Source organism: Panicum virgatum, chromosome 9N (assembly GCF_016808335.1).
Source record: "Panicum virgatum strain AP13 chromosome 9N, P.virgatum_v5, whole genome shotgun sequence".
NCBI classification, from domain to species: Eukaryota; Viridiplantae; Streptophyta; class Magnoliopsida; order Poales; family Poaceae; genus Panicum; species Panicum virgatum.
In genome coordinates this window covers 82850212-82876712 of record NC_053153.1, presented here as the reverse complement: position 1 = coordinate 82876712, position 26501 = coordinate 82850212, and the positions used below count along the sequence as shown (strand labels likewise).

Here is a 26501-nt window from a genome sequence, read left to right as displayed (position 1 = left end):
TTCCTCCCCCTTCGAATTCATCGCCGTGCTGTCCGCCGCCCCTCGTGGAGGGGGAACCGGATTAGTTGACGTTGGGGTTGCTGACATTGGGTCACTGCCAGCGGGCCCCAGCGCTAGTGGGCCCCATATGCAGTGGCTCAAAGTCAGCCACCCCAACTGCAGCGGATCTCAATCCCGTGGAGGCCAGGGGACTGGCTCTCTGCCCGGTGGGGTCAGGGTCAGAGAGAGTGACTACTTTTGGGCCGGGTACGGGCACGGCCCATGGCTGGCTGATTCGCCTAAGCAGGCCGAAGCCCCTCGCCCCTGTCCCAACCCTCTTCCCCCTCCCCCCTCCCCCCCCTTCCCCATGGCGCCGACCTCCTACGAGCGCCGCCTACTAGCGGCCGCCGACGCGCAGGGCCAAGGAACCTGCCTCCCCGACCTTGGCGTCACGGCGGACCTCAAGCCGCACCAGCTCGATGGCGTTTCCTGGCTCATCCGCCGCTACCGCCTCGGCGTCAACGTCGTCCTCGGTACGTCCTCTAGAAATTAGAACCCCCCCTCAATATCCTTCCCAGCGCCAATCTCTCATTCGTTCCCTGCCTGCACCGTATCCCTCGCAGGTGATGAGGTGAGCTTTCGTCTGCCCTGCCGACGAGGTGTCCGGTCACGTGCTCGGTGTATATACTTTAATGTGCTTATTAATTAGATAGACCTTGTTCATGTGCCAAATGTTGGGCCTCCTACTCGGCCTAGATGATCCTCCTACATTTGGATAATGTGTTTCTTTTTTCCAACCATACTAGCTCATGTCACTGAATTTTATGGGTCTTCGACCATGGGCAGATGGGGCTTGGCAAGACCCTACAAGCAATTTCTCTACTGAGCCACCTCAAAATCCAGCGTATTGCACCCGGACCATTCCATGTGTACACATCTCCCTCATTTTCTTTTTTCATTCGTCTCCTTAAGAGCTTACCGCGCAGGCTACATGCATTTCTGATTCGGTAAGGTTAACCCCTGCAGTTGTGCTGTGTCCTAAATTCTGTCCTTCCTTGAGGCTCCTGCACTATGTTGGCGATAAGGTGCACCGTCGTGACCTTCGGAGAACCTTGTACCATCATGTGCACAAGGCTTCCACATCATCTCATTCTAACGTATGCTATTGTGTTACAGAATATTTTATTTTGGGTTTCATCCTCAATAGGTGTATGTGTATCCCATCAATATTTGTGACGTCTTTTTTCTTTCTTTCTTCTTCTTTTTTTTTGCATGAAACAGGAATTATCATTTGATGTGCTCTTGACAACATATGACATAGCCTTGATGGATCAAGACTTTCTTTCACAAATTCCCTGGCACTATGCAATTATTGATGAGGCTCAACATCTAAAAAATCCATCCAGTGTAAACAGTCATTTTATTTAGGTAGTTCTTCTTGTAATTCAGGGTTTGACTGGTCATTTCCTGGTAGTGCTGCTTTTGCCACCTAGCAGCTCTTGTACTACTGCACTATAAGCTACATAGGATGTACCTGCCTTCATTTCTGTGCATTATGGGAAGTTTTCAGTTTGATTCAATAGCAAGGAACCTCAGACTTTCAGTACTGTTAGGGAAAAAAACATCTTTACTTTCAAGTGGTGTATTGCCAGAGCATCCATAATGACAAAGGTAAACTTGACACTGCTAAGAACAACTAAAGAATAGTTATGACTTGATGGCGCCAAGTGGAAATATTCATGTTTCACTAGCAATTTCTGGACTAAGGTTCAGCTGTCAAGGTACAACCTGTGTTGAGCTTTTGAGGGCAAGCTACAACCATAAAACTGCTCAAAAATAAACTGCTTGGCATTCAGTTCTTTGCCGATTCCACAGCTAACAAATTATAATTTTTTTATATCCGTTCATCAGCATTTTTCTGAGTTTTATAGCTTAGTTGAGCTTAATGTCCAACGGAGGCCTCCTGAGGCGCCGGTGCATAGTGGGGTTCTAAAGTGGGTCGATAATATAAAGAGAGGTAGAGCCCGACCTAAACTAACTTGGGGGCTTGGGGTGAGTCGGTTAAGAGAGACCTTAAGGAGTGGAATATCTCCAAGGAATTAGTTATGGATAGGAGCGCTTGGAGACTAGCAATCAATGTGCCTGAACCTTGACCTTTGTTTCTGTTTCTGTTTACCCCTATTCCTTCTGTCTTGTGTCTTTTTGTGTTTCTCTTGTCCTTGTTTCTTTTGGGTTTCATCTCTAGCCTACCCCAACTTGCTTGGGACAAAAGGCTATGTTGTTGTTGTTGTATAGGTTAGTTGAGCTTGTAATCCAATTGTTAACTCTATATTTATTATGCGCCTATGGATTATTGTTAATACATGCACCTCCTGAGACATAAATATAAGTGTGCATGTGTCAAATGTTGTACCTTTTTTTCCTTTTCCTTTCAGTTACAATCAATTACAGTATACGTATATTTTGGAACAAACTTCCAAGTTCAACTCAGAAAGTTCTTTGCCAGGTACTGTATAATGTCCTTGAGCAATGTTTCATCATGCCAAGGCGTCTACTACTAACAGGCACTCCTATCCAGAACAACCTTTCTGAACTATGGGCTTTGATGCACTTTTGTTTGCCTTCAATATTTGGAAAGCTAGATGAGTTTCTTTTCACTTTCAAGGAAGCAGGGAACTCGTTAACAGGTATTACTTTCAAATTCTAGAGTGACATAGCATATGTCAATTGCCAGGTATCTTTTTGTTCTGAACAACAGTGCATTTGTGCACTCTTGCTATGATCACTATATGCTGGTTTTTTTTGTTATGCAGTCTATTCTATTGCTTAAATTTGTAGAGTTTTATTCATGCTTCATGTTGTATCGTATGTGTGTAGGTGAATTGCTGTTAGATGTTTAATGTTTTTACCCTTTGGTCTAGTCATTCTCTTAATAGAATGCATAAAACCAGAATGTCCCTTTTCTTACTTGGTTCATTGACAACCCTGTCCATGGCAATCAAAACTGTGCTTTTACAAATGTTTTAATCTGTTCTGGGACGATTTTTCCTACATCAATCGATTATCTTCACCATTTTTTCAATCATTCTTTCTTTCATGTTGGTTGTGTGTTTGTGCTTCTGAGATTTTTTCTTTTTTGGGCTCTGCATTGAAAGTGCTTCTTTTTGGATTTCAGAATCACTGATATCTTGTTTCTGAAACAGATGCCGAAGCTAATAAAGCAAACAGACAATTTGAGATTATTAAACACGTACTCAAAGCATTTATGCTACGCAGGACAAAAGCTTTACTGATCGAGAGTGGAGTTCTGGCGCTGCCTCCACTAACCGAGCTAACTGTGTCTGGTTCTTTGCTTCAAGAGAACATTTCCCCCTTTTGTTGCGCCCTTGTCCTCTTTTATTTTTAATCTGTTTTGTATTGTTTTTACAGGATGGTGCCACTGACAGTTACAAAAGAAGCTTTACATGTCAGTGTTGCGGAAAGAGCTGCAAACACTTCTTTCGTTTACTGGAGGATTGTCTCGCCACCAGTCTTTGCAGAACATTGTAATTGTTTTCCCATGTTGTTACGTCGTCTTGTGAACAAGTATCTTCTGCTTTGCAATAACTTAAATTAAGTATATTTTTTATTTCCTCAATATCACCTGTCCTACGCGAGTTCATTTTCGTTACCTCATTGGTGGTTTGCCACTTGAGTATTTACTAGTGTGCATGTAGCAAAAAGGAAAGTATTTAATTGAGTTGTGAGTCATTTGATACGTCATTGTTCCTACTCCTCTCTGAAGTTTCTTGACGTAGCAAAACATATAAGAGTTTTTATTTTCCAGAGCAAGTATTGGTATTTCTTTAGTTCATATCAGTGTTCCAGAGGTGGTAAAAAGCAACAGCTGAAATGACTTGATTAAATGAGAAACAATAGAGTACAGGATATTTCAGAAGATTGAGAAGGGACACAACTAACTGCGAGCTCCCTCCATCACAACAGCCTTTTAATTTGTTAACTTAAGCTTTTAAAGTTATACCATTTTAACTCTGTCTCACTTTTTAGAGATTATATGTTAGAAGTTTCTAGCAAATTTATTGTTTGTCTCTTGTTTTTTTTCTTCTCTAAACCCTCCACAGGTTATACAGCTGAGGAAAGCTTGCAGTCACCCATATCTGTTCAGTGGCATTGAACCTGAGCCTTATGTGGAAGGGGAGCATTTAGTTCAGGTTAGTCTGCTTCATTATGAATAAAATGCTAAGAGCCTATTTCCATTGTGTCGTACAGTGACTTAACTGAAAATGCAATTGGAGAACTGGGTAAATAGGAAACCCTTTTTTATCCTTTTCTTATTATTAAAAAAATGAACAGGAGCTGGTGAAACCTGGTTAACACTATAGACATTGTGTGGTGTCACCATGTCTCTTATATTTCCACATTTTTCTATTATAAAAAACTAGGAAATTCTAAGTTTCTTATGCAGCTCTTTATTCGTCCCCTTCATGGTCAATTGGTCATATAGTGCTTCTGTGGACAGTGGAAAATAAACTGTGGTCTAGAAGTCTTTCGAAATTTATTTTTAATAATGGCAGCAACACTGCGATCAATTACCACAGAAATAGTAGGTGTACAAGAATCTCAGGTGACAGCATGAGGACACATAACTAAGTAGGGCTACTTAAGCCAGCAGGCTCAAGGGAGGTAAACAGACTTTGGGGGAACTGAAGACATAGTTATTGAATTATTTTATATGGACACCTTTTTCAGGCTAGTGGGAAGCTCATTTTGCTGGATCTTATTCTGAAGAAGCTCCATGGACATCGTGTTTTGCTATTTGCTCAGATGACCCAAACACTGGACATTCTTCAGGTTTTCTTTTTCACAGTCATGTTAATACGATTAGTAACTTATTTCTTAATACTCATGCACACATGTTATTGTAATTTATATTTTGTATTATGATTTCAATAGGATTTCCTGGAGCTGCGCAATTACACTTATGAGCGCCTGGATGGTTCAGTACGTGCTGAGGAGCGGTTTGCAGCAATAAGAAATTTCAGCTCTCAATCCACCAAAGGCCTTATGGGAGATGATAATCAGATTGGAGCTTTTGTTTTCATGATATCAACTAGAGCAGGGGGTGTGGGGCTTAATCTCATTGGTGCTGATACTGTGAGTCTGATTGAACTTGATAACATTGCTAATCTTATGGTTTTGCCAACTAAATCTAGTAGCATTTATTTATTATAAATAAGAATAAAATGCACCTTAGGTCCCTAAACTTGTCCTGCTGTATCAGTTAGGTCCTCAAAGTCTCAAGATGCATATTTGGGTCCGCAAACTGTTTAAAGGGATCCATTCTGGGTCCCAAACGTGCCATGTGAGCTCCCAGCGCCGATGTGGCATGCCACTGCCACGTCACACCTTGTTGGCGAACATATGCAAAAAACACCCATGCATGGTCCCATCTTCTCCCATTTGCTCTTCCCTGCGTTTTCCTCCCTCCCCCTCTCTCTCCCTCTCCATCTCTCTCTCCTGCGCCATGGCCGGCCTAGGTGGCGGCCCCACAGGTGAGGACCCACCACCGGCGAGCGGGCGTCGTCCGATGGTGGTGCAGCGGCGGAGGCAGAGGAGGGGGAGCATGCCACCGCTAATGATGACCATACAACCTTTCTGATTATGTTATCCATGGTCATTGAGAATTCGAGATGATTGGTTGTAGGTTATCTTTTACGAACAAGATTGGAATCCTCAAGCTGACAAACAGGCCCTACAGCGCGCTCACCGTATGGGACAGTTAAATCATGTGCTGTCAATAAATTTGGTGTCCCAGCGTACAATTGAAGAGGTAAAGAGTATGGCTTACTAGTGGAACCCTAATGCTTTATTGATTAAGTTGCTTCTGAAGTTCTGAGTTTCTTATCCTTTTTAATTGACATCAGGTCATAATGCAAAGAGCCGAGAGAAAACTTAAGCTTAGCCACAATATTATTGGAGACGATGCTAGAACTGATTTGAAGGGTGGAGATCTGGGAAATGAAGCTAGTGACATGAGATCAATTATCTTTGGCTTGCACCTGTTCGATCCTGTTGATACAACCATAGAGACAATCAATGAGGACACAACTTCTGACACAATCAATGTGGAGAAACTGGCAAAGTTGAAAACAATGTCTGAAAAGGTTGTAATGATGCGTAGCCATGAACCTTCAGAAAAGGATGAACAATCATTTGAAATCAACCCAAATTTTGCTGATGGCCTTGGAACTGTAATTAGAAGGGCTTCTGATTCTATTAGTGTTGATCTTGGGCTTAATGAAGCTGCATACCTATCCTGGGTTAAGAAGTTCAAAGAGGCTTCGCATTCAATTGAAGATGCCACAGCTCAACATGGAAGGCAAAGAGCAGCGCCAGAAGAAAAGTTCCTGAAACGTGAAGTTAACAAGAAAAAAGTAGAAGAAAAGAGGTTTGTCAAATGGAAAACTTTGGGTACGCGGTGGCGGAGTTCCCCAACGACCCCGAGGATCTTTGGAGGATCAAGATGCACCCCGAGCCGGGGTACATTTCACTGGTGAGTTTCGTTTCCGAATTCGTTATGTCTTGTGCGGCCCCTTTCCTTGCCCCTGACTCTGTCTCGGTTGTATTTTGCAGGGGTTAAAGTGCCACCCCTCGAGGCCTCCGGTCCCGGAGGAACGCCAGATCAACCGCCTGCACGCAGGGAAGTTGAAGAGGCGGAAGGTCGTGGCGGAGGCGAAGGCCGAGAGGAAAAGGAAGAGGAAAGCGAAGCACGATAAGGCGTGCAAGATTGCACTCTCGGAGGGGAAGCCGCGGCCTGCCACGCCCGAGTCCACGGACGAGGAGGAGGAGGCCTCGGATGCCGAGGGCCACCTTCTGGGGGACGACGGGGCGGCGGCGGGCGCGAGCTCCCCGCCCACCTATCAGTGGGACGCCGACGAGGGGGCGTCGGCAGCGCCGGAAGAAATAAGGACCGCGGTGGAGTCGTCGGCGGATCCGTCCCTCGAGGGGGCGGAGCGGGAGTCGTCCCCTCTGGCGGCAGGCGAGGAGACGCCCGCGCCCCAGGTGCTGATTCGTGGCGAGGAGTCTGCGGCGGGCGCGGAGGCGCCCGTGCTGACAGCCTCGAGGCACCAGGCCGACCCGAGGGCGGCGCCCTCGGGACAGTCTTCGAGGGGCGGCGCGGTGCCGCGGGCCTGAAGAAGCGGTACGAGAAAGCGGAGCATGAGCGCTCGATCCGGGTAAGTGGACTTGGACTTTATTTCTGTTGTCTGTTTGGTCGATTTCTCGATCCCGTTGTCCTCAGCTTTTGTTTCTCGATTTCCAGCCCCGGGGCCGTTGCCAAGGATGCGGTCCAGCTCGCCCCGACTAAGGCCCTCAAGACCGGGGCACGCAGTATGCCGCACACGGCGCCGCAGTCCCTGCCTGCCGTGGACCTCGTGGCGGAGGCCGCGAAGCTGCGGGAGGCGATGGCCCGAGGGGCCCAGGCGGCCCAGCAAGCTCGAGCTCAGGAGGAGGAGGGCGACGTCGGCAAGAGCGGTGCTGAAGCAGCCGCTCAGGCTGACGACGTCGAGGAGACCGGCCGGGGCAGTGCGGATGGCGCCGCCCGGCCGGACATCGAAGTTGAGGTCGGTCAGGGCGACGCAGCCAGCGCCGCCCGACCGGTTACAGAAGGAGAAACTGGTGGGGGCGCGCAGGAGCGCCCCTCCGACCATGTGGAGGCGGAGACCCTCGTCCTCGAGCCCCCGAGGGCTGAGGTCGAGAGCGTCGCGGAGGAGACGGCGCTAGGGGCGCCGGGGGTGGGAGGAGCCCTCGTCTTGGAGCCCACCGAGGCCCGGGACGAGGGTATCGTTGCGGTGGTGCCAACGGTGCAAGGGAGCATGGTCTGCAGAACGTGCGCGGGGAGGTGCGTTTTTCGAGCGTAAAATTGGCAACCCTCTCAGGTCCGCACGACGTCGGTGGCGTCGGTGACCGCGGTGGGCCAGTAGAAATCTTGCCGAAACGCGTTACCCACGAGGGTACGTGGCGCGGCATGGTGGCCGCAGACGCCAGCGTGGATGTCGCGGATCAGCTCATTGCCTTCGGGGATGGGAATGCATCGCTGCAGGACTCCCGAGGGACTGCGCTTGTATAGCTCGCTGTCGATTAGAACGAAGGACTTGGCCCGCCTGGCGAGGCGCCGCGCCTGAGCGCGGTTCGAGGGTAGGACCCCTTGAATCATCCACTCAAGGTACTGGGCGCGCCAATCTTGCGAGGTGGGGGCCTCGTCGACTTCTATTGCTTCGGCCTCGTCCGCGGAGGTGGTCCTGAAGTCAATGTCCATGGGTTCTGCCTCGTCCGCCGGGGGGTTCCCGTCGGAGGGCCCGGCGGACGAGGGTCCCGGCTCCGCCGGATCCTTGAATTCGACGGAAGACTTGGTGATGTCGCGAGCGAAGATGTTCGGGGGGATGGTGGTCCGCCCGACGCAATCTTGGCTAGTTCGTCGGCATCCTCGTTGTACTTGCGCGGGACATGATTGAGTTCTAGGCCGTCGAACTTGTCTTCGAGGCGGCGCACTGCATTGCAATATGCCTCCATCTTCGGGTCGTGGCAGCTAGACTCTTTCATTACTTGGTCGATGACGAGTTGAGAGTCTCCGCGCACGTCGAGGCGTTTGATGCCGAGCTCGATGGCGATGCGGAGGCCACTGAGGAGGGCCTCGTACTCCGCCATATTGTTAGACGCAGGGAAATGCAAACATATCATGTACCGCATTATTCTCCGAGGGGTGAGATGAAGAGGAGGCCGGCACCAGCGCCGGTTTTCATCACCGACCCATCGAAGAACATGGTCCAACATTCGGCCTGGATTTGTGGTGGGGGTATCTGAGTGTCCGTCCACTCAACTACGAAGTCAGCCAAGATTTGGGACTTGATCGCTTTGCGGAGGGCGTAGGTGAGAGTTTCTCCCATCAGCTCCACAGACCATTTTGCAATTCTACCCTCGGCTTCCCGGTTGCGGACTATCTCTCCTAAGGGGAAATATGAGATCACGGTGACGGGTGACGGGATGAGCCTCGAAGTAGTGGCGCAGCTTGCGCCGAGCCAAAACCACTGCGTAGAGCAGCTTCTGAATCTGTGGATAGCGTGTCTTAGTTTCAGACAACACCTCACTGACGTAGTACACCGGCTGTTGGACGGACAGAGCATGGCGCTCCTCTTGTATTTCGACAACGACCACCGCGCTGACCACTTGGGTCGTCGCGGCTACGTACAGAAAGAGGGGCTCGCCGTCCGTGGGTGGTGTGAGAATGGGGGCGTGAGTGAGCGATGCCTTCAGCCTGTCGAGGGCTTCTTGGGCTTCGGGGGTCCACGTGAATCGCTCGGTTTTCCTCAAGAGTCGATACAGGGGTAAGCCTTTTTCGCCGAGACGCGAGATGAACCGGTTGAGGGACGCTAGGCATCCCATGACCTCTGTACCCCCTTTAGGTCTCGGATCGGTCCCATCCGAGTGATGGCCGAGACTTTGTCAGGGTTGGGTTCGATGCCCCGCTGGGAGACAATGAAACCCAAGAATGCCTCAGAGGCACCCCGAACACGCACTTCTCGCGGTTGAGTTTTACCCCTTTGGCCCGTAGGCAATCGAATGTGATTCTGAAATCGGCAACCAGGTCGTCCGCCTTCCTAGATTTTATAACGATATCGTCGACATATGCTTCTACGTTGCGCCCGAGATGGTCTCCGAAAACGTGGAGCATACACCGCTGATACGTAGCTCTGGCGTTTCTGAGGCCAAAGGGCATCGTGACGTAGAAGTACATGCCGAAAGGTGTGATAAAAGAAGTCGCGAGCTGGTTGGACTCTTTCATCTTGATTTGATGGTAACCGGAGTAAGCATCAAGAAAAATAAAAGTTCACACCCCGCAGTATAATCTACAATCTGATCAATTCGTGGCAAAGGAAAGGGAACCTTCGGACATGCTTTATTTAAGCTAGTGTAATCTACACACATCCTCCAGTTTCCACTCTTTTTTTCACTAATACAGGATTAGCTAGCCACTCGGGATGGAATACCTCCTTGATGAACCCGGCCGCCTGAAGTTTTTGCAACTCCTCGCCAATCGCCCGGCGCTTGAGCTCGTCGAAGCGTCGCAGGCGTTGCTTCATCGGCTTGGAGTTGGGTCGGATATCAAGGGAGTGCTCGGCGACCTCCCTCGGTATGCCAGGCATATCTGAGGGGCTCCACGCAAAAATGTCTGCGTTGGCGCGGAGAGAGTCGACGAGCACCACTTCCTATTTGCTGTCGAGGGTGGCGCTGATCTGTAACGCCTTGTTGTCGGGGTGGCTCGGGTCAAGGGGCACCTTCTTGATACCCTCGGCGGGCTCGAAGCTTCCCGCGTGTCGGTGCGTGGAGTCCAAGGCCTCGCTTGCCATTTTGTCGAGGTTGGCAGCGAGGGCCTCGTCCTCTGCTTGAGCCTCCGCGTGCTCAACGCACTCGACGTCGCACTCGTAGGCATGCTCGAACGAAGAGCCGACGGTGATGACGCCCTTCGGACCCGACATCTTCAGCTTGAGGTAGGTGTAGTTGGGGATGGCCATGAAATTGGCGTAGCAGGGACGCCCAAGGATGGCATGATAGGATCCCCGAAACCCCACCACCTCAAAGGTGAGTACTTCCTTGCGGAAGTTGGCTGCCGTGCCGAAGCAGACAGGCAGATCGATCCGGCCGATGGGTTGGACTCGCTTCCCCGGCGCAACGCCATGAAATGGCGACTTGCTGGGGCGAAGCTTGTTCAATCCAATCCCCATGAGCTCCAAGGTGTGGGCGTACATGATGTTTAGGCTGCTGCCTCCGTCCATGAACATCTTGGAGAAGCGGGTGTTGCCGATGATAGGGTCGACAACGAGTGGATATCGTCCCGGATGCGGGACGTAGTCAGGGTGATCCTCGCGGCCAAAGGAAATGGTGTCCTTCGACCAGTCGAGGTAGGATGGCGTGGCCTTGGTGATGGAGAAAACTTCCCGGCGCTCACGCTTGCGCTGCCGAGAGGTCATGTTCGTCGTTGGTCCTCCAAAGATGAAGAAGACGTTCTCCACTGGGGGGAACTCGTCATCTCCACCTTTGTCGCCAGCATCCTTCTTTTTATCCTCGTCGCGGTGCGCGACGCGGTTGTAGTACTTCTTGAGCATCTCACACTGCTCGAGGGTGTGATTGACCGAGCCCTTGTGGTACGGACACGGCTTCTTAAGCATGTCATCGAACAGGCCGCCACCGCCTCGAGGGGGGCCTCGAGGTCCTTTGCGGTCCGGGGCGGCAGCGAAGGCCTCCTCGGAGTCCTCTGCCTGCCCCGATCCGCGCTGGTTCGGTGGGACTGGCTTCTTTCCCTTCCTCCCCCCGCTTCTGTTTCTTGGCGGGGGTGTTGGGCTTGACGTTGCTGCCCTCCGCGGGCGCATCGTCCTTGCGCTTGCTCGGCTTATCGTCGAAGATGGCACCAACAGCCTCCTCGCCGGCGGCGTAGTTGGTGGCGGCATCGAACAACTCATTCGTGTTGGCGGGTCGGCTTCTCGCAAGCTCGTGCACCAGGTTCCTGCACGTCGTACCCTCGAGGAAGGCGTTGATGACCTCGACGTGGGTGACGCTAGGGAGCTCGGTGCATTGCTTGGAGAAGCGCCGCACGTAGTCGCGCAGGGACTCGTTGGGCTTCTGGCGACACCCTTTGAGGTCCCAAGAGTTCCCAGGGCGCACGTATGTGCCCTGGAAGTTGCCCACGAAGATCTTGACTAAGTCGGCCCAGTTGTGGATCTGGTCCGCGGGCAAGTGCTCGAGCCACGTTCGTGTGGCATTAGCGCGGTGAAGAGGGAGGTTGCGGATGATGACGGCGTCTTCCGTCGCACTGCCTAGTTGGCACGCTAGGCGGTAATCGTTGAGCCAGACCGCAGGATCGGTCTCGCCCGAGTACTTGACGAGGGTGGTGGGTTGTCGAAAGCGCGGGGGAAAAGAAGCAGTTCGAATCTCCCTGCTGAACACTCGGGTGCCCGGAGGCTCCGGTGACTCACCTCTGTCGTGCTCGGGATCGAAACGTCCACCCGGCGAGGGGTGTACTTCCTGCCGCCGACAATGTAGCGGGCGTCGCCGTCTTCGGCGTGCCCGCGTGAGTCGTGGAGCCGATCCCTCGCGGGAGGCCTTCCGATGCGGTCGTGCACCGAGGGTGCCTTCGCACCGGGCATCACGGCTGCCTTGCCCTTCGCTGCTGGTGGAGTGTGCACCGAAGCCTCGTGGTCCTGGTGCGCAGTCCCACCGGGCTGCTTCGGGGCTTTCAAGCGCATACGAGACGCAGAGCTCTCGGCTTGCTGCACGGCAGCTTGCTCGATGAGCGCCTGTGCCTCGCGGCGCAGGTTGCGGCCCGAAGGTGTTGATGGCTCGGGCATGACTTGGAGTAGGTATGCCGCAGCGATGAGTTTTTCACCGGCCGTTTTCAGTTCTGGAGGTTTGTCGACGTTGTCGTCGGCCAGAATGCGCTCCCGGGCAACGCGCACCGCCGCCTGGGCATGTGCACCACGCGCGGTGCGTTGCTGCTCGAGTGCGGTGCGCAGCTCCTGTGTCTGCCGGCGCTGCTCGTCGAGCTTAGCTTGAAGCTCTTTGAGCTGTGCCAGCTGGGCTTGCCGCGCCGCCGAGCTTGACGAAAAAGGAGCCGCAGGCGACACCACTGGTTGGTTCGCCTGTGCGTCCGCCCCGCCGTCCCCGTCGTCGCCCGGGGCGTTATCGTTTTGCTCGTCCGCAAGGTCGGCCATGAAACACTCCCAGGCAGGATCATAATCCCCCTCGCTGGAGTCCTCAGAGCAGGTGAGGCAATAGGCCGTCGTGAGCTGGAACGAGCGGAATGCGTCGGGGTCGCGGACCCCGGAGTAGTCCTCGGCCTCCTCGGCCGTGAAGTTGTTCATGAAGAAGTTGGCGTGCCGCGCGGCGCCGCTCCGCGCGTGCTTGTCGCGAACGGTGGCCCGAGCGCCTGTTGCGCTGGGCTGGTGAAGTCGGAGTGACGGGGTTGCGTCTGGGCGAGAGGAGCTGCATGAGGTAACCGTTGCCGGTTGCTCTGAACTCGAGACTCCCGAACCAGATCACGAATCCTGCTGGGAGCGGATCCGAGATGCCCAAGGGGTATGGGTTGGATCTGACCGCCATCCCTGGAGATCAAATGGGAACAAAAGAGAAAATGTCACGCAGCGTGCCCCTACCTGGCGTGCCAACTGTCGGCGTCCCGATCCGGGGGTTCGGATCCCAACTAGTAAATGCTGCGTGTTTTCTCGTCCCAGATGTTGATGCAAGAGTCAACACAGTAACGCACGGGTTTATCCTGATTCCGGCCACGAGGTCGTACGTCCAGCAAGAGGGTGTGCGAGGGCACTGTATTATCTTGCACCCGGAGTGCTTGTAGTAGGGGGTACAAGCGATGCGAGAGAGGGAGGGAGGCTCCCAAGTCTCTACTAGAAGAGGAGTCGGTTGTGGTGAGTGCTCAGTGGTGCTGAGAATGTAACGATGATCGCGAGTGTAGGTGACCGTGGTTGCTGATGTCCAGAACGCCCCCCCTAAAGGAAGCCCGCCTCCTCCTTTTATAGTTATATGGAGGGGCGGAGTACATGAGTAGGGGAACGTGAAAGTCGTCGTCTTCCCCCGAATTGCGGGGGTGCAATGGTCGAACACTGTAGAAAGTACACTGTGGGGTATGGCGTCGGGCTTGGCAGTCGTCCGTGGTTTTGCGGAGATTGCGGCGGCGTCCTGCCAACTCAAGCAGGCGGCGTGGTCGTCACTGTAGGTTGTTCAGTCTTTCAGATGTGGCGTTCCGTGGGGCCCTGCGTGCTCCAGCGGTGGCGGGGCACGCAGCGGTCCCGGATCATCCTGGATAAAGTGCTGGGGCGCGCACCAAGGAGGTCCGAGGGTTGCGTGGAGGTCCCGGACCCCTCGAGGGGGGAGGTCCGGGACTCCGGCTGCGTGTGCTGTGTATCCTTCTCGGAGGGGCACGTGGCGTCGCCGGACCCTTTCCCAAGCAGGAGGGTGGTCCGGGGCCATATGTGTGATGAGGTGGAGTCCGGTCGGCCGGAGTTGGCGGAATAGTACGAGAACAGTGCTGAGCGCGTCTCGTCCCGCGTCGCAGTTCTCACAGTGCTGCCACAGTGTCCGGGATGGCGGAGCAGTGACCGGAGTTGGCGGATGGGACTCCGGTCACTGCCACTGTGGGGAATGGCGGTCTGACGCCGTCTGTCCTGAGCACTGTGGAGGAGTGGTTGGCATTCAATGCCTCCGTACGACGGACGGTTGAGCGGCAGAGCCGTTTGTCCCTTGCGCCGAGGGGTGGCCTCGAGCGAGGCGGAGTTGAGCTACCTGCTCGAGGGGGTTCGCTGCCCTCGAGCGAGGCGGAGATGATTTGTCCGCTCGAGGGTAGATTCGCTACCCTCGAGCGAGGCGGAGATGCGGGGCGCAGTCGAGGGTCTCGATGGGAGCCCTCGAGCGAGGCAGAGATTGTTCCGCGGGCCTGAGAGGGGTGCGAATGGGCCGTATGTTGGGCTTCTTTGAGTCATTTACTTTCTTCCAGATTGGAAGGAGGCTGTGGGCTTTCGTGGGCCCAGTTGCCTTAACACGTGTTTGTGTTTTTCAGAGTGATTTTAGTATCACGATTAGGGTGTCCCTAATCGTGGTACCCGACACTTGTCAACCTAGCACACAAAGTTATCTGCATTTCCTCAAAGGGTTCTTTAAATGAACAAGCACAAAAGATGTAATCAGATATCTTGTTCAGAAACTCCTAAGAACCATCACATACAAGCAAATACAAAAGGATATCTATAAGAAACAATAGGATTACATATCACTATGAGGATAATATAATATTCATATTCTAGGAGAATAACATGAACTTGTAAGTTAATGGCTCAATAAGAGCAATCCTAATGAAAGGAACTTCATCATAATGTGTTTTGGAACCAAAAGACAAGAAAATTAGAAAAATAATTAGGTACTGACAGATACAACAGTTGCTGATACTCCTCATGTTCCTAATTAGTTACCAACCCCATTCCTAGTCCAAGGTGGGATTTGGGTTCTGTAATTGGACTATTCCTTTCTTCTTAATACAAAGATACGCAGCTCTCCTGCGTGTTCTAGAAAAAAAAATGAACATGAATGCAAAAATTAAATCCAGTCAGATTCAGGAATCAAAAAGATGAACCATCAGCACAGCCACAGTAAAAAGCAAACAAGACAATAAAATTCAAACTTGAAGGCATCTTTGCCATGGCACGGATAGTGACTCGTCACTACCACAATACCAAGTCAATGCCCACGCCCAGGACCAAATCTTTTTGGTCGTCCTCCGCTTGTGGCTGCAGGCCTGCAGATCTTCCTCCTCAATACCTACAAGAGCTGGTGTGAGGTGAGGAGAAACCCTAGCAGGCAAGGTGATTCTGGCGGAAGCAAAGGTGCTTTAGTCCCCAAGCAGAGGCGGATGTCTTGGCTCGCGAAGGAGGCGCAGCAGATGTGACGACGCAGGGCGGCAGGGGGCGGGGGGGGGGGGGGGGGGTGGATCCACGACAGCGGCAGGGATCTCATTCGTGGCGGACTTGGGGGAGGAGATGCGGGCGGAGGTGGACTAACCTGCGAAGGCGCGGGTGCTGGCATCATGGTGGCGGTCTCGTACGGAGAAATGGTAGCGGAGAGGGAGGTCGCATGGGAGGAGGCGGTGGCGGTCTCGCCCATGCGTCGCGACTCGCGAGCCAAGATATCGCGGCGTCGGGACTCGAGAGCCGAGGGACGGGGAAGCGCTCCCGGCCTCATGCCTCGCGGATTTCTTCCCCGTGGAAAACGCAGGGATGCGGGCTGCAATTCCACGTCTCGCAGGCTACCAAATGTCGCAATAAATTTGCCCGGGGGAGCTTGTCCCGCGGATTTCTCTCCCGGGGAAATCACGGGGAACCCGGCGGGATTTGGGGCTTCCAAACTAGCCCTAAAGGGGATGGAAACTGTGCATGATTTGTCCAGCCCTACATCAGGCTTAGTATAGTGTGGATTTTGGCTGCAGGGTGTTACTGTTACTCCCTATCCATTCATATGCAATAGAAACTTTTTGCATGTCGGCGTGTAGTGTCAAAAGGCCCATCAAACGCTATGGCTGGCTGCATCAAATTCTCCAACTTATGTTTACTAAATCTACAAAATGTCGCCCTCAATTATTTTGTAGATTTATTTTTCAGAATGATCTGCCCTATATGTCTTCATTTCATTTGTATCCCTACTGCAGAAGCCAACTGCACCCAGAGTTTGGATGCACCTTTATGGGTGGCACTAGCTATCGTTCAGTCTTACAATCCGAGACGTAAAGTTCCAAGAAGTGAAATCTCCATGCCGGATTTGGAGCTCTGTTTATCAAAAGCAGCCTTCTCAGCTGCTCAGCATTCTGGTAGTGTTCCCTTTTGATTCCTTGATATCAAATTGTTTAGAAATCTAGATCATATTTTTGTACTATCCAAACACCATCCCAACTCTTCGCCAATTTATGCCAGTTGTCAATATGCTTATTAGATTCAAGTAATATGTACACGCTACACATCCAGTTTGACCTAAATGCCCGTAACCATAGGCGTAGTTTCTTTAAATTTTAAATCATCAAAACATGTTTGTATAACTGCTATAATCACTTCCACTCCTTTGAAGCTATTTCCCTTTTTTCCTTTTGCATTGAACCCAATATGATTTATCTCTTTAGCTACTATCAGGCTCAGTTGTTCATTTCCATTTTTTTTTGTCTGAAGCAATTATCCACATGCCCCGAATTGGTTACCAAGGTGGCTCCCAACGATCAGAATGGTATACCATAGAACGCCTGCTCAGGAAATACTCATCTCTCCATGGAATCGACATTTTCGTGTATGTGATGCCACTTCAGTTTTTCTTTTTGAGTTATCTGTTGATGTACTTGCTGCTAATGAATAACTGGTACCGTTTTCCTTTAACAGGTACTACTTTCAGCGTTCATCCAGGCAACAGACAGATTCTATCTAGCTCAGCTGACGCTTCTGCTGGAAGAAACCCAAGCTAGGTGTAGGGAGACTAGGGATGTTTCTGTAACCCACTAGAAGAATCAGGGAATATTAGCTAGCCGCAAATCTTATCTTTGCCCCTTTTCAATAGTTTAGTAACTTATGAATAGATAAGCCAAATGAATTATGCTTTAGGGTGTTTGCCTCCTTTAGCTAAGACCTATTATATAAGGAAAACAGTTTGCATGCTCTGCCCCCTTTGTTTCTTTGGCATTTTTATTCCTTGTGAAATATTACCGGATTAGATGTGGAGTCAAGCTGCAACATGTGAGTTTGTTTCTTTATTAATTGATGAAGAATTTGAAAAGGTGATCTCTGTGAACTCAATATTCAAGTAAACTCTCTCTGCGTACCTTTTTCTTTTCTGCAAATTTGATCAGTGGGCCATCTGTTTTAGGCATGACAAGATTATCTCAATGGACCCCGAGAACAAGATAAGGAGGTACTTGGTTCGCATTCAGCTTGACTGAAGCTCAGCAGAACATAGGATGATGGGTGGCTCAATGGGTGGTAGGAATATCGGTCTTTATTTCAGTAGAATTTTTACATGACAACTCGATGAGCACACATGCGCATGTATGAACTCTCACATCCAGAATGAAAAAAACCGTGCAGATCAGACGGAGTTCTTGATGGCGGAGCTGTAACCGTCCTGGTCATCGTAGAACGTGGACCACAGCATGACTCCACCGTACTTGGAGGAGCTCTTGAGCGCCGGAAGCACCTGCGACTTGAGGCTCTCCACTGGTATGAAGCCGCTTCCTGCAGCATCTGGTGCAGCCCTCAATGTCGAAGTCGACGCCGTCGAGCACGGCATCGCCAAGGGGCCTCTTGTTGGAGTGGCCGCCCAGGAAGTTGTTCCAGATGTACTGGGCGAGCTGGAAGGCGTCCTGCTGGGAGTTGAGGGAGTAGCCTCCTGCGCAGCCGCCGATGGAGAGCATGACCTTGACACCCTTGGACTGGCAGAAGGTGATGTCGGTGGTGAGGTTGGTGCAGGCGTTGGAGTAGGCTATATAACCCCGATACTTCAACATGACCCCATATCACGTATCCGATACTCCGATACACCTTTGTGCCTTTAACTTTTGCAGAAATTTGACATATCCACATATCCGTATCCTTCCGATACCGATATGCATATCCGTATCCGTGCTGCATAGGGAGTAGGCGTCGCAGTGGCCGAGCTGCGGGGTCGTCTGCCCAGAGCCGAAGCTGCAGAGGAAGGCGATGTTGACAAAGGCGTAGTTGCCGGTGGCGCAGGTCTGGGCCAGGGTGCCCTCGTGGCCGTTCTGGCCCCCAGTAGATGGCAATGCTGCCGCGGCCATGGCTCTTGCAATTGGTAGGGGATGATGCGAGCAAGACGACCATCAAGAGGCAGGCAAGTTTTACTTTGGAGCTGGGGCCGTAAGTTGCCATGGCTCGTTCTTTCTTACTACAGCTTGGTGGAGGGGATTGGGATCGATCGATGCTGCTGCCACCCCAACGTCTGGTCCTCTGGTTGGTTATATAGTCAGAGAGACAGCAGAGAGAGTGGTGCACTGCAGACATGGATGGAAACGTGCCTTGGGGGCCGGTAATAAAGCTTATTTTGTTATTACTAGTATAGTAGTAGTAATATATATAGGCACACCCTCGACTGTACGCCAACGCAGTTTGGGCATCGTCTGTTTCCTTTCCTTCTTGCTACCACCACGGTACGTCGCTGCTTGGTTTCCGTTCCCTCTCTCATGATGATGTTTATTATTAATTAATATATAACTGGATTTATATGCGTGCATTGCTACAGGTGACAAAAAAATAATTCACTCGGAAAAAAAAGAGCTAGTAAGTCTTATTCAGCTCTTTATTTCTATTTCTCTCACTTTCACACAAATGACGGGGAAATGTTACATAAAGTAAACTAATCTCTCCACCATTTTTTGATGATAGTAGTACAATACAAACTTGTACAGAACGGCGAGCAGGTGATAGGAGGAGGCCTGCAATGCAAGCAGGCCCAGCAGAGGCCCATAGGAAAGGAGGAGGCCCAGAGGCATTCCTTCCTTGTCTTCTCAGTCGGAACAAAGGCAGGCAGGCAGGCAGGCAGATCCCTTCCTGATCTGACTGGCTTGCGTTCGCTCTCCCTCGATCTCGGCCATGGCGGAGGACGCCACCAGCAGCCACCCCTCTCGCTACGTCAAGCTCGCCAAGGACCAGGACGCCCCCGCCGAGGACATCCTCCCCGGCGAGCTCAACCAGCCAGTCCACGTCCCCCAGGTCCGCCCGTTCACGATTTCTTCTTCCTCCGATCTGAATCTGATCCCCCTCTCCATCTCCATCCCTCGACCAGCTCGAAGGCCGGAGGTGCAGCGAGTGCGGCCAGGTCCTGCCCGAGAGCTACGAGCCGCCCGCCGACGAGCCCTGGACTACCGGAATCTTCGGATGCACCGACGACCCCGAAACCTGTAATAATAATTTATTAGTTATCTCATCTCTTGCATTGCATTGCATTGCATTGCACTGCAGATTCCAGTCCCAGCACCGTTACACAAAATTTGCACAGTTATCATCATGTGTTGTCTATTGTGTCGATACTTGGCGGCATTCCTTGGATGATGAATGGATCAAAAGTGGGTCCGTAGATTCGTTGATTGATTGACTCATCACTGGTGCATGACTTGTTGCTTCAAGCTCAAGGGGAGGAACCACTTTCTTGTCTCGCCCCTTGCCCTCCATTTCATTACATGTGGGAAATTCTGCTCAGTTTAGTAGCACCAGGCACGCATCATTGGACATTCCTGTTTGCAAAATATTTACAACTGTCAGTCCGAAATATCTGGTTCCTACATTCATCTTTATAACTTGCTTCTTGACTTGTTGGTGTTGACCTTCTCAGCTCATATGCATATTACTTTTGATGGATGCAGTCTCATAGAGTCTATGACTAGAGAAGCATTATCTAGTTCCCGTGCTTCTTTTCAATTCCTTTATATATCTTCTTTCAGGAAGCTTTACCTAGGTTAAACTTCTCTTCCTTTGCCACTCTACTTATTCTTCACTGGACATTTTCTCTGTCTGTCAGTCCGTGTGAAAATACACCATCAATTGAGTGCTCGTATTTGGATAACTGAGCAGTCAAAGGTCAACATATGATTTGTGGCTTTGCCCTTCAGTTCTCTCTACTCCCATGTATATTGGGTGCTATGTCCGGAATGCCTGTTTGAAGGGAAGGTAGCTGGTGAAGCAGTATTTAACTGTAAAATTGTCTGCTTTATTGTGACACTAGGCCGAACTGGACTGTTTTGTCCTTGCGTGCTGTTTGGACGCAACGTGGAGGCACTTAGAGAGGACATCCCCTGGACAACTCCTTGCGTCTGCCATGCTGTGTTTGTTGAAGGAGGGATCACGCTGGCAATTCTGACAGCAATATTTCATGGTGTGGATCCAAGGACATCGTTTCTGATCGGAGAAGGTTTGGTGTTTAGTTGGTGGTTATGTGCTACCTATACTGGCATTTTCCGTCAAGAACTTCAGAGGAAATACCATCTCAAGGTGCAATTTGTTTGCTGCTTCCTTTGTTAAGTTGTGCACATCACATGTTGCACCTGGTCTCTTGTAGTACTTGAATGTCTACTGGTCGTGCACTCCTATAAGATACTACTACTTGGCTGACGATTGTTCTGTTCGTTCCAGAACTCTCCGTGTGACCCATGCATGGTCCACTGCTGCTTGCACTGGTGTGCAAACTGCCAGGAGCATCGCGAGAGGCGGGGTCGGCTTGCAGATAACAGCGCGGTGCCCATGACAGTTGTGAACCCACCTCCAGTACAAGAGATGAGCATGTCAGAGAACCGTGGTCCTGTGGCCGCCCCGGAGAATGGAGCAGCCAATACCGAGCATGGAGCAACAAAGAGCGAGCATGATGACGTTGAGGTCATTCCTCTATAGAAATGCTAGGACGGGTAGCGTGAAACTGATCCGAGTGAGCATATGCTAAATCCATGGTTAATGAACGTGAAGGATGTTGATGATAACAGAGGAGTCTGATCCAGCTATCGGTGTCGTATTCTCTTTGATGTATACTGGACGGGCTAGTTTTACACTTGTTTTACTTTGAGAACCTGCTCATAGTATAGGTTAATCCAAGAACTAGCTGCCTGTGCTGCTCGTGCGTAAGTTTTACTACTTGGAACATCCTAGCATTTTTTTAACAGGAAAAGCATGTGTATCCTCTACTTGTCTGGATCGTCGCAACTTATAGTGCTGGTTCTGGTTGGTTTTTGTCACAACTGGGTGAGCTGGTCGCTGAGCGTGAGCCCTTTAGCTGCCCCACATCCCGGCCGGCAGCTCTCACCGCAGCGACATCCTCCACAACCCACCGCCGCCTTTGATCTTGCCCTTCCTGATCTTCTCCTCGCTCCCACCGTCGGCCCGCTTGCCCGACCGTCCTTCGTCCCGGGTTGGCGGCTCTAACTGCTGTGCCGCCCATTCACAACCTGTGCGGTATTTTGAAAAAAATACCGCGCAGGTTGTGAAGATGTATGTATAGGGGTGATTGGAAGTTGGTTTGAAAAAAAAAATCTTCAAGAAGATGTATGTATAGGGGGTGATTGGAAGGGTGACCAAGCCCCTAGTGTAACGCCCCGATATTTTGCTGGGGTCACCAAGGCCAAATTGGCCACGGCACCGCCGAACGACGCGCGCGTTCCGCGTGTCCCGCGTTGCCGCCGTGCCACCCCTTCCTTCTGCTGCTGCTCGCCCACTGCCATCATTTCCTCCTCCCTCTGCTCGCGAGCGCTCCATGTGCATGCCATGGCTGTTGGTCAGCCCGGTTTCTGCCAGCGCACGCCGCGGGCCGCCTCGCGCGCCGTCCACGACCCACCACGCCAGCGCCGTCGCACGCTACCCGTACCTGTACGCCGGCCGAGCCTGCCTGCGCCATAGCGGCGTCGCCGCCCGTCATGGCCGTGGCCGCCCATCCACGCCAAGCCGCCGCTCGAGCTCGCCCTGCCCTCCACCAACCCCCAAATCCGTTTGATCTCGTCCCAACGAAGCTCCCGGGCCCGGCCATCACCTCCACGCCTCGCCGGAACGCCGCCACAGCGGTACAGCACGGCCGCCGCCCGCCGCCCGCCGTCGAGCCGCCGCCACAGACCACCTCCTCGCGCTCCAAGGCCACCTACAGGTCCGCGTCGATCTCCTCTCGCTCCTCCACCCCTCCTTCGCCGCCAGCAAGCCCTCCCATGGCCGGAATCGCCGTTTTCCTTTCTCCCCTGCTTCAAAATCGCGACCAGGGATCCCACGCAACAATAGACACAAGTGCAGGGGTCTTTTTGCGAAGACTGTGACTCATATGAATAGTGCCACGAAGGACCTTTTTGAAAAACTGGCTGAAACTTCAAAAATTCATAGTAAATAGTAGAAAAATCATAAAATAGTAATTTAAGATGTTTTGGAATCCTTGTGAGTAGATATATGCAGTGGAACCATAATATGATGGGTGTTAGTTTAAAATATTTGCTGTAAAAATAGATTTATGTGTGTTAAGGTTTTAATGCTAGTGTTGCTTCTCTTTTTCATAACTGCAGTTATAGTGCTCTAAATGATATCAAATTTTTATGGTAGGCTATTCTTGTGATGTATGCGTTGTGGTAAAAATTTGAAGTTCATTGAGGGCAGTATGACCGAGTTTTTGATTTAACTTGTTGAATGCTAAGTAAATAGTTTATAAATAATATAAATGTGTAAAAATGGAAAATATGATTCCACTGCCCTTGTATGATGTTATTTTGGCCTAAAAAAAATATAATATGGCCATGTGTTTACAGAAAATATGAAGTTTTACATTTAACTTGCTCTCACACGATTAAGTGCAATAAAGATTTGTCTGTTTTATAATCAATAAAATATAAAACCTGAGCATGTGTAATCTGTGCAGTAGACTATTAGGAGTATTGGTGATCTACTGTGATTTTGGTAGAATTTATTGTGCACTTTACATGTATGATCATATATATATATATGCCTGTCTTATTATCTAAATAAATTAAAAAAGGCTTTAGATAAATTAATTTGGGGTTGAATGCTATGTGTTTCTGGTGATCATAAGTCATGTATGACATGTTAGATGTTTCTCATGCAACTCTTTGTTTAAGCTTGATATTATTTGCATGTTTGCTAAAGCTAGCTCATGGCCTTTATGTTTATTGATGCTCAGTGGTGACCTTGTGTCTGTCTTGCTTGCTCTTTTTGATGCATTGTCTATTGTACCTCTGTGCATTCATATATATGCATTATTGCACCTTATTTAGGTACGATAGATGAACCACGTGAAGGACGTGATATTGGAACCGAACACGAAGACGATGTTTGGTGGACATATCCAGAAGAGGCAAAGAACCAGGAGTACCTTCTTGGACCGGAATACTCGCCAAGCGAGTGTCATTATGATACCTATATATGTATTTATTACTTGTGCATTATGTTTCAGGAGTTGAGTGGAACCCTAGTTGCATGATCCCTAGGTTTTCCTGAGTTATACTAGCATGTATAGGACGATAGAAATGCTATGCTTAATAGTTCTCGATAGAAGTCGAGTGCCTTCTTGCACTCGCGAGATATAGGATATTTAGAAGTCGAGTGATTTCCTGTCACTCGCGAGCTATAGGGAAAAAGTCGAGTAATTTCCTGTTACTCGCGAGATTTATAGTTATCTTTATATTTCAGTATATGAGATATGGAATACAATATGGAATGATTGGAAATTTGAGACCGGACGGGGGAATGATGATGAGATATAGGTATGGCAACAGGACAGGGTTCTGGTGTCTTAGCCTCGTCTGTGTCGATTGAGGACCGTACCGATGTTGGCCCTGCTGATCATGTTTGAATTGTACTAACTGTATGCCGGGAGTAGGAGGTAGTCGAAACCGGTAAGCCTAGTACTACCTCGTTTCGAAAGTACAGAACTTCATCACCACCCCTTAGGGCGAGTCGGGTAGTCGTGGAGAATTGTGATGCATATGTTTACTTTTGGTGGTCTCTCGTTGAGCCCGGCTGACTATATGTAGGTGGGGCGGTTCTGTAGTTCGAGGCGGGAAGGGGAAGGGTTGGTCTGTATGGTCTGACGGGACTAATACGTGCCGTGTTGGTTAGGTCCACCTTGCAAGGTTAAATCAGATCGATTCGCCGTCAGTCGCTCTCGGACATGAGCACCTCGATCTCCGAGTCACATCGTAGTAAGAACATGGAAGGGAATGAAATGATCTATATGGTTGTGCCTAATCAATTGTTTTTCCACACTGATTGGTGTAGAAATGCAAACTGTAGAAAATATGTACTTATTCCTAATTTTGAGCTAAAATATTGAAAGTAAGGACTCATTCTCAATTGCTTTTCCGCAAAACAACCCACAACCAGAAAGCCGTGCATGTCTAGATAGTGGGCTTGGTATACCCATAGTCGGGTAAGTCTTGCTGAGTATTAGTATACTCAGGGTTTGTTGTTTACCCTGTTTCAGGTATAGAAGCTAACCAGGATTCGCATCAGTGGGCTCGATGTGACGTCCTCACGTGTTCATAGTTATCGTTTTGTTTTATTGGTTCTCAATCAAATTTCTTACTCTCAGGTCATATTCTCTTCCGCTGCTGTCATTTATTTTATGTAAATTCTAAATTTAAAACTGTTTTGTAAATATTTATGTTATTATCTATTTTTGTGAAATTATATTATGCTGGTACCGTCTGTGCTCGCCGTCGCGCGAGACTTCTGGTGTGTTTCGATCGGTTTGTGGGTTGGAAAACAGACTGTCAGGTTACACTTAATTAAGCTAATGCGTCTGATGTGTTCAAATGATGATCATTACGCTTAATTAAACCGTTTAACTTGGCGGTTCTGTCACACCTAGCCAGCCTCCGCGGTGCACTCTACCCATGTTTAGTTGCCTATAGAGGCCTCTAAGCCTGAGGCTAGTGTAAAGGCACCCCTCCGGCCTGCATTACTGGAAACGCCAATTCTGTGCGTCTCCAGCTAGTGCAGCCTTCATGGTGCTCTGGCGGGCAGAGTTTTGTGGGCCTAGACAATTCTTCTCACAGTCGGTACTCACTCGCCATGGATGGAGCGCTTCCCGCTGCCGGAGGATCTCACCCGTGCAGCAGGCTCGGCACGACCGCCGGCGCTCCTTGCAGCCGGTGGAGCTCATCCTCGGTCAGCGGCTCTTGCTCGCGCGGCCGGCGAAGCTCGGCCATGCGACCGGTGAGCGGCAACATCGTGGACTAGAACCTCGAGTCCGCGACCGGCAGCGCTGGCCGCGGGGCGTTGGTGTTCATGTAGGCGAGGATGTCGTTGAGGGAGGCGAGCCGCACGGCGAGCTCGGCGCCCTGGGTGTGGAGGATGGCATTCTCGGCGTCGACGGCAAGGAGGCCCTACGTGGTGAGGCCGAACGCGGTGGCGACTGGCGCGTTCTCGCAGCGCAGATGCGTAGCCTACGCGGTGAGGTTGTCCAGGTGGCGCTGCTTGCGCATCCACGAGCGGCGTGCGGTTGGGGAGCATCCGCTTGGTGCGACGCTGCTCCTCCGTGCCCGTGGCGGCGGAGAGGGCAGCGGTCGCCGCGGAGAGTGAGCCTGAGCTGCCGCTCCCGCTCGAGGATGCCATTGGTGCTTCCTTCTGTACAAGAACTGCCTTGCAAGAATAGAGCCGAGTAGCTCCTTGCTCCTTGATTTCTTCTTGTCTTACTTAGAGCAAAGCTAATGAGCGCGTCTGCGAGCGGGCGTCTGGCGTGGTGAACTGGCGCAAAGAGGTGACAGATTCCGCTGCAATTAATGCATAACGGTGAAACGAGCCAGTAACAACTGTGGTAGCCCATCTGGATTGGTCTTCACCGGCTTTGAACGGGCGTGTAGCGAGACGCTCGTCTGTCTTTCTCTTCATTTCACTTGCTTCAATATAGGATTTCGCTCGCATCTCGCTCGTTATTATACTTGCTCTTAGTAGTTAGTACACACTACTAGCAGAGAAATATAATTTCCTCTTTTTGCTGGCCCTCGATTTCCTACTAGAAATACGCATGGCGTTGCCGGTGTGGCCAGTGTGTGGGTTGCTTCCGGTTGACATGGCCTCTTTTTCCCATCTCCTATGGTTAAGCGAGGTAATTATAGGCCCATCGATGAGGGTGTGCAAGGTGGACATTCGCACAGGCACCCAAATAGGTGGGGCCCTCAAAGCCAACAATAAGCATAGGCTGTATGTCCGCCCGACTGCCCATTAGCCACTCAGGCATTTTGAAGTTAGGCATTTTGAAGATCAGGCACCCAAATAGGTTTATGCAGATTTTGCGACATCGCTTGTGTAATATCTCTCACTCTGCATCGAGGACGAGCATATAGTTTTAGTTAAGAGCTGAAATGACTTGGTTTACGTTTAAGATTGCGAGCAAAGATTAGATTTGATCACTGGTGACACCAAAATAATCAAAGTAATGGTATT

General features: G+C 50.6%; 2 protein-coding genes and 2 pseudogenes across 14 annotated transcripts; 2 read left to right on the top strand and 2 right to left on the bottom strand.

Annotated features, from left to right (window-relative positions):
* Nucleotides 1–314: 314 nt before the first annotated feature.
* LOC120692615 (probable helicase CHR10) lies at nt 315–17361 on the top strand. Of its 13 annotated transcripts, XM_039975985.1 has the most exons (17): nt 315–512; nt 603–610; nt 826–908; nt 1006–1136; nt 1261–1407; nt 2486–2666; nt 3183–3318; nt 3409–3524; nt 4101–4190; nt 4729–4830; nt 4933–5133; nt 5684–5809; nt 5904–6532; nt 6613–7214; nt 7301–16399; nt 16752–16866; nt 16956–17361. In XM_039975985.1, exons 8-14 carry the CDS (start codon nt 3444–3446, stop codon nt 6617–6619), a joined length of 1236 nt encoding a protein of 411 aa, XP_039831919.1. In that variant the 5' UTR covers nt 315–512; nt 603–610; nt 826–908; nt 1006–1136; nt 1261–1407; nt 2486–2666; nt 3183–3318; nt 3409–3443; the 3' UTR covers nt 6620–7214; nt 7301–16399; nt 16752–16866; nt 16956–17361. The 13 variants fall into 13 exon arrangements, with proteins under 13 accessions (XP_039831919.1, XP_039831917.1, XP_039831920.1 ...); XM_039975983.1 differs by having other exon boundaries at nt 1261–2666; nt 3183–3524; nt 16241–16399; XM_039975986.1 differs by having other exon boundaries at nt 826–1136; nt 1261–1386; nt 3183–3524; nt 16241–16399.
* A 186-nt stretch (nt 17362–17547) lies between these two features.
* LOC120692617 lies at nt 17548–18607 on the bottom strand (annotated as a pseudogene).
* A 482-nt stretch (nt 18608–19089) lies between these two features.
* On the top strand, nt 19090–21253 carry LOC120692616 (cell number regulator 6). Its single transcript, XM_039975998.1, has 4 exons — nt 19090–19295; nt 19369–19483; nt 20305–20570; nt 20712–21253. The coding sequence occupies exons 1-4, from the start codon at nt 19176–19178 to the stop codon at nt 20964–20966; spliced, it is 756 nt and encodes a 251-aa protein (XP_039831932.1). The 5' UTR covers nt 19090–19175; the 3' UTR covers nt 20967–21253.
* A 4038-nt stretch (nt 21254–25291) lies between these two features.
* Nucleotides 25292–25670, bottom strand: LOC120689459 (annotated as a pseudogene).
* Between the last annotated feature and the right edge of the window lie 831 nt (nt 25671–26501).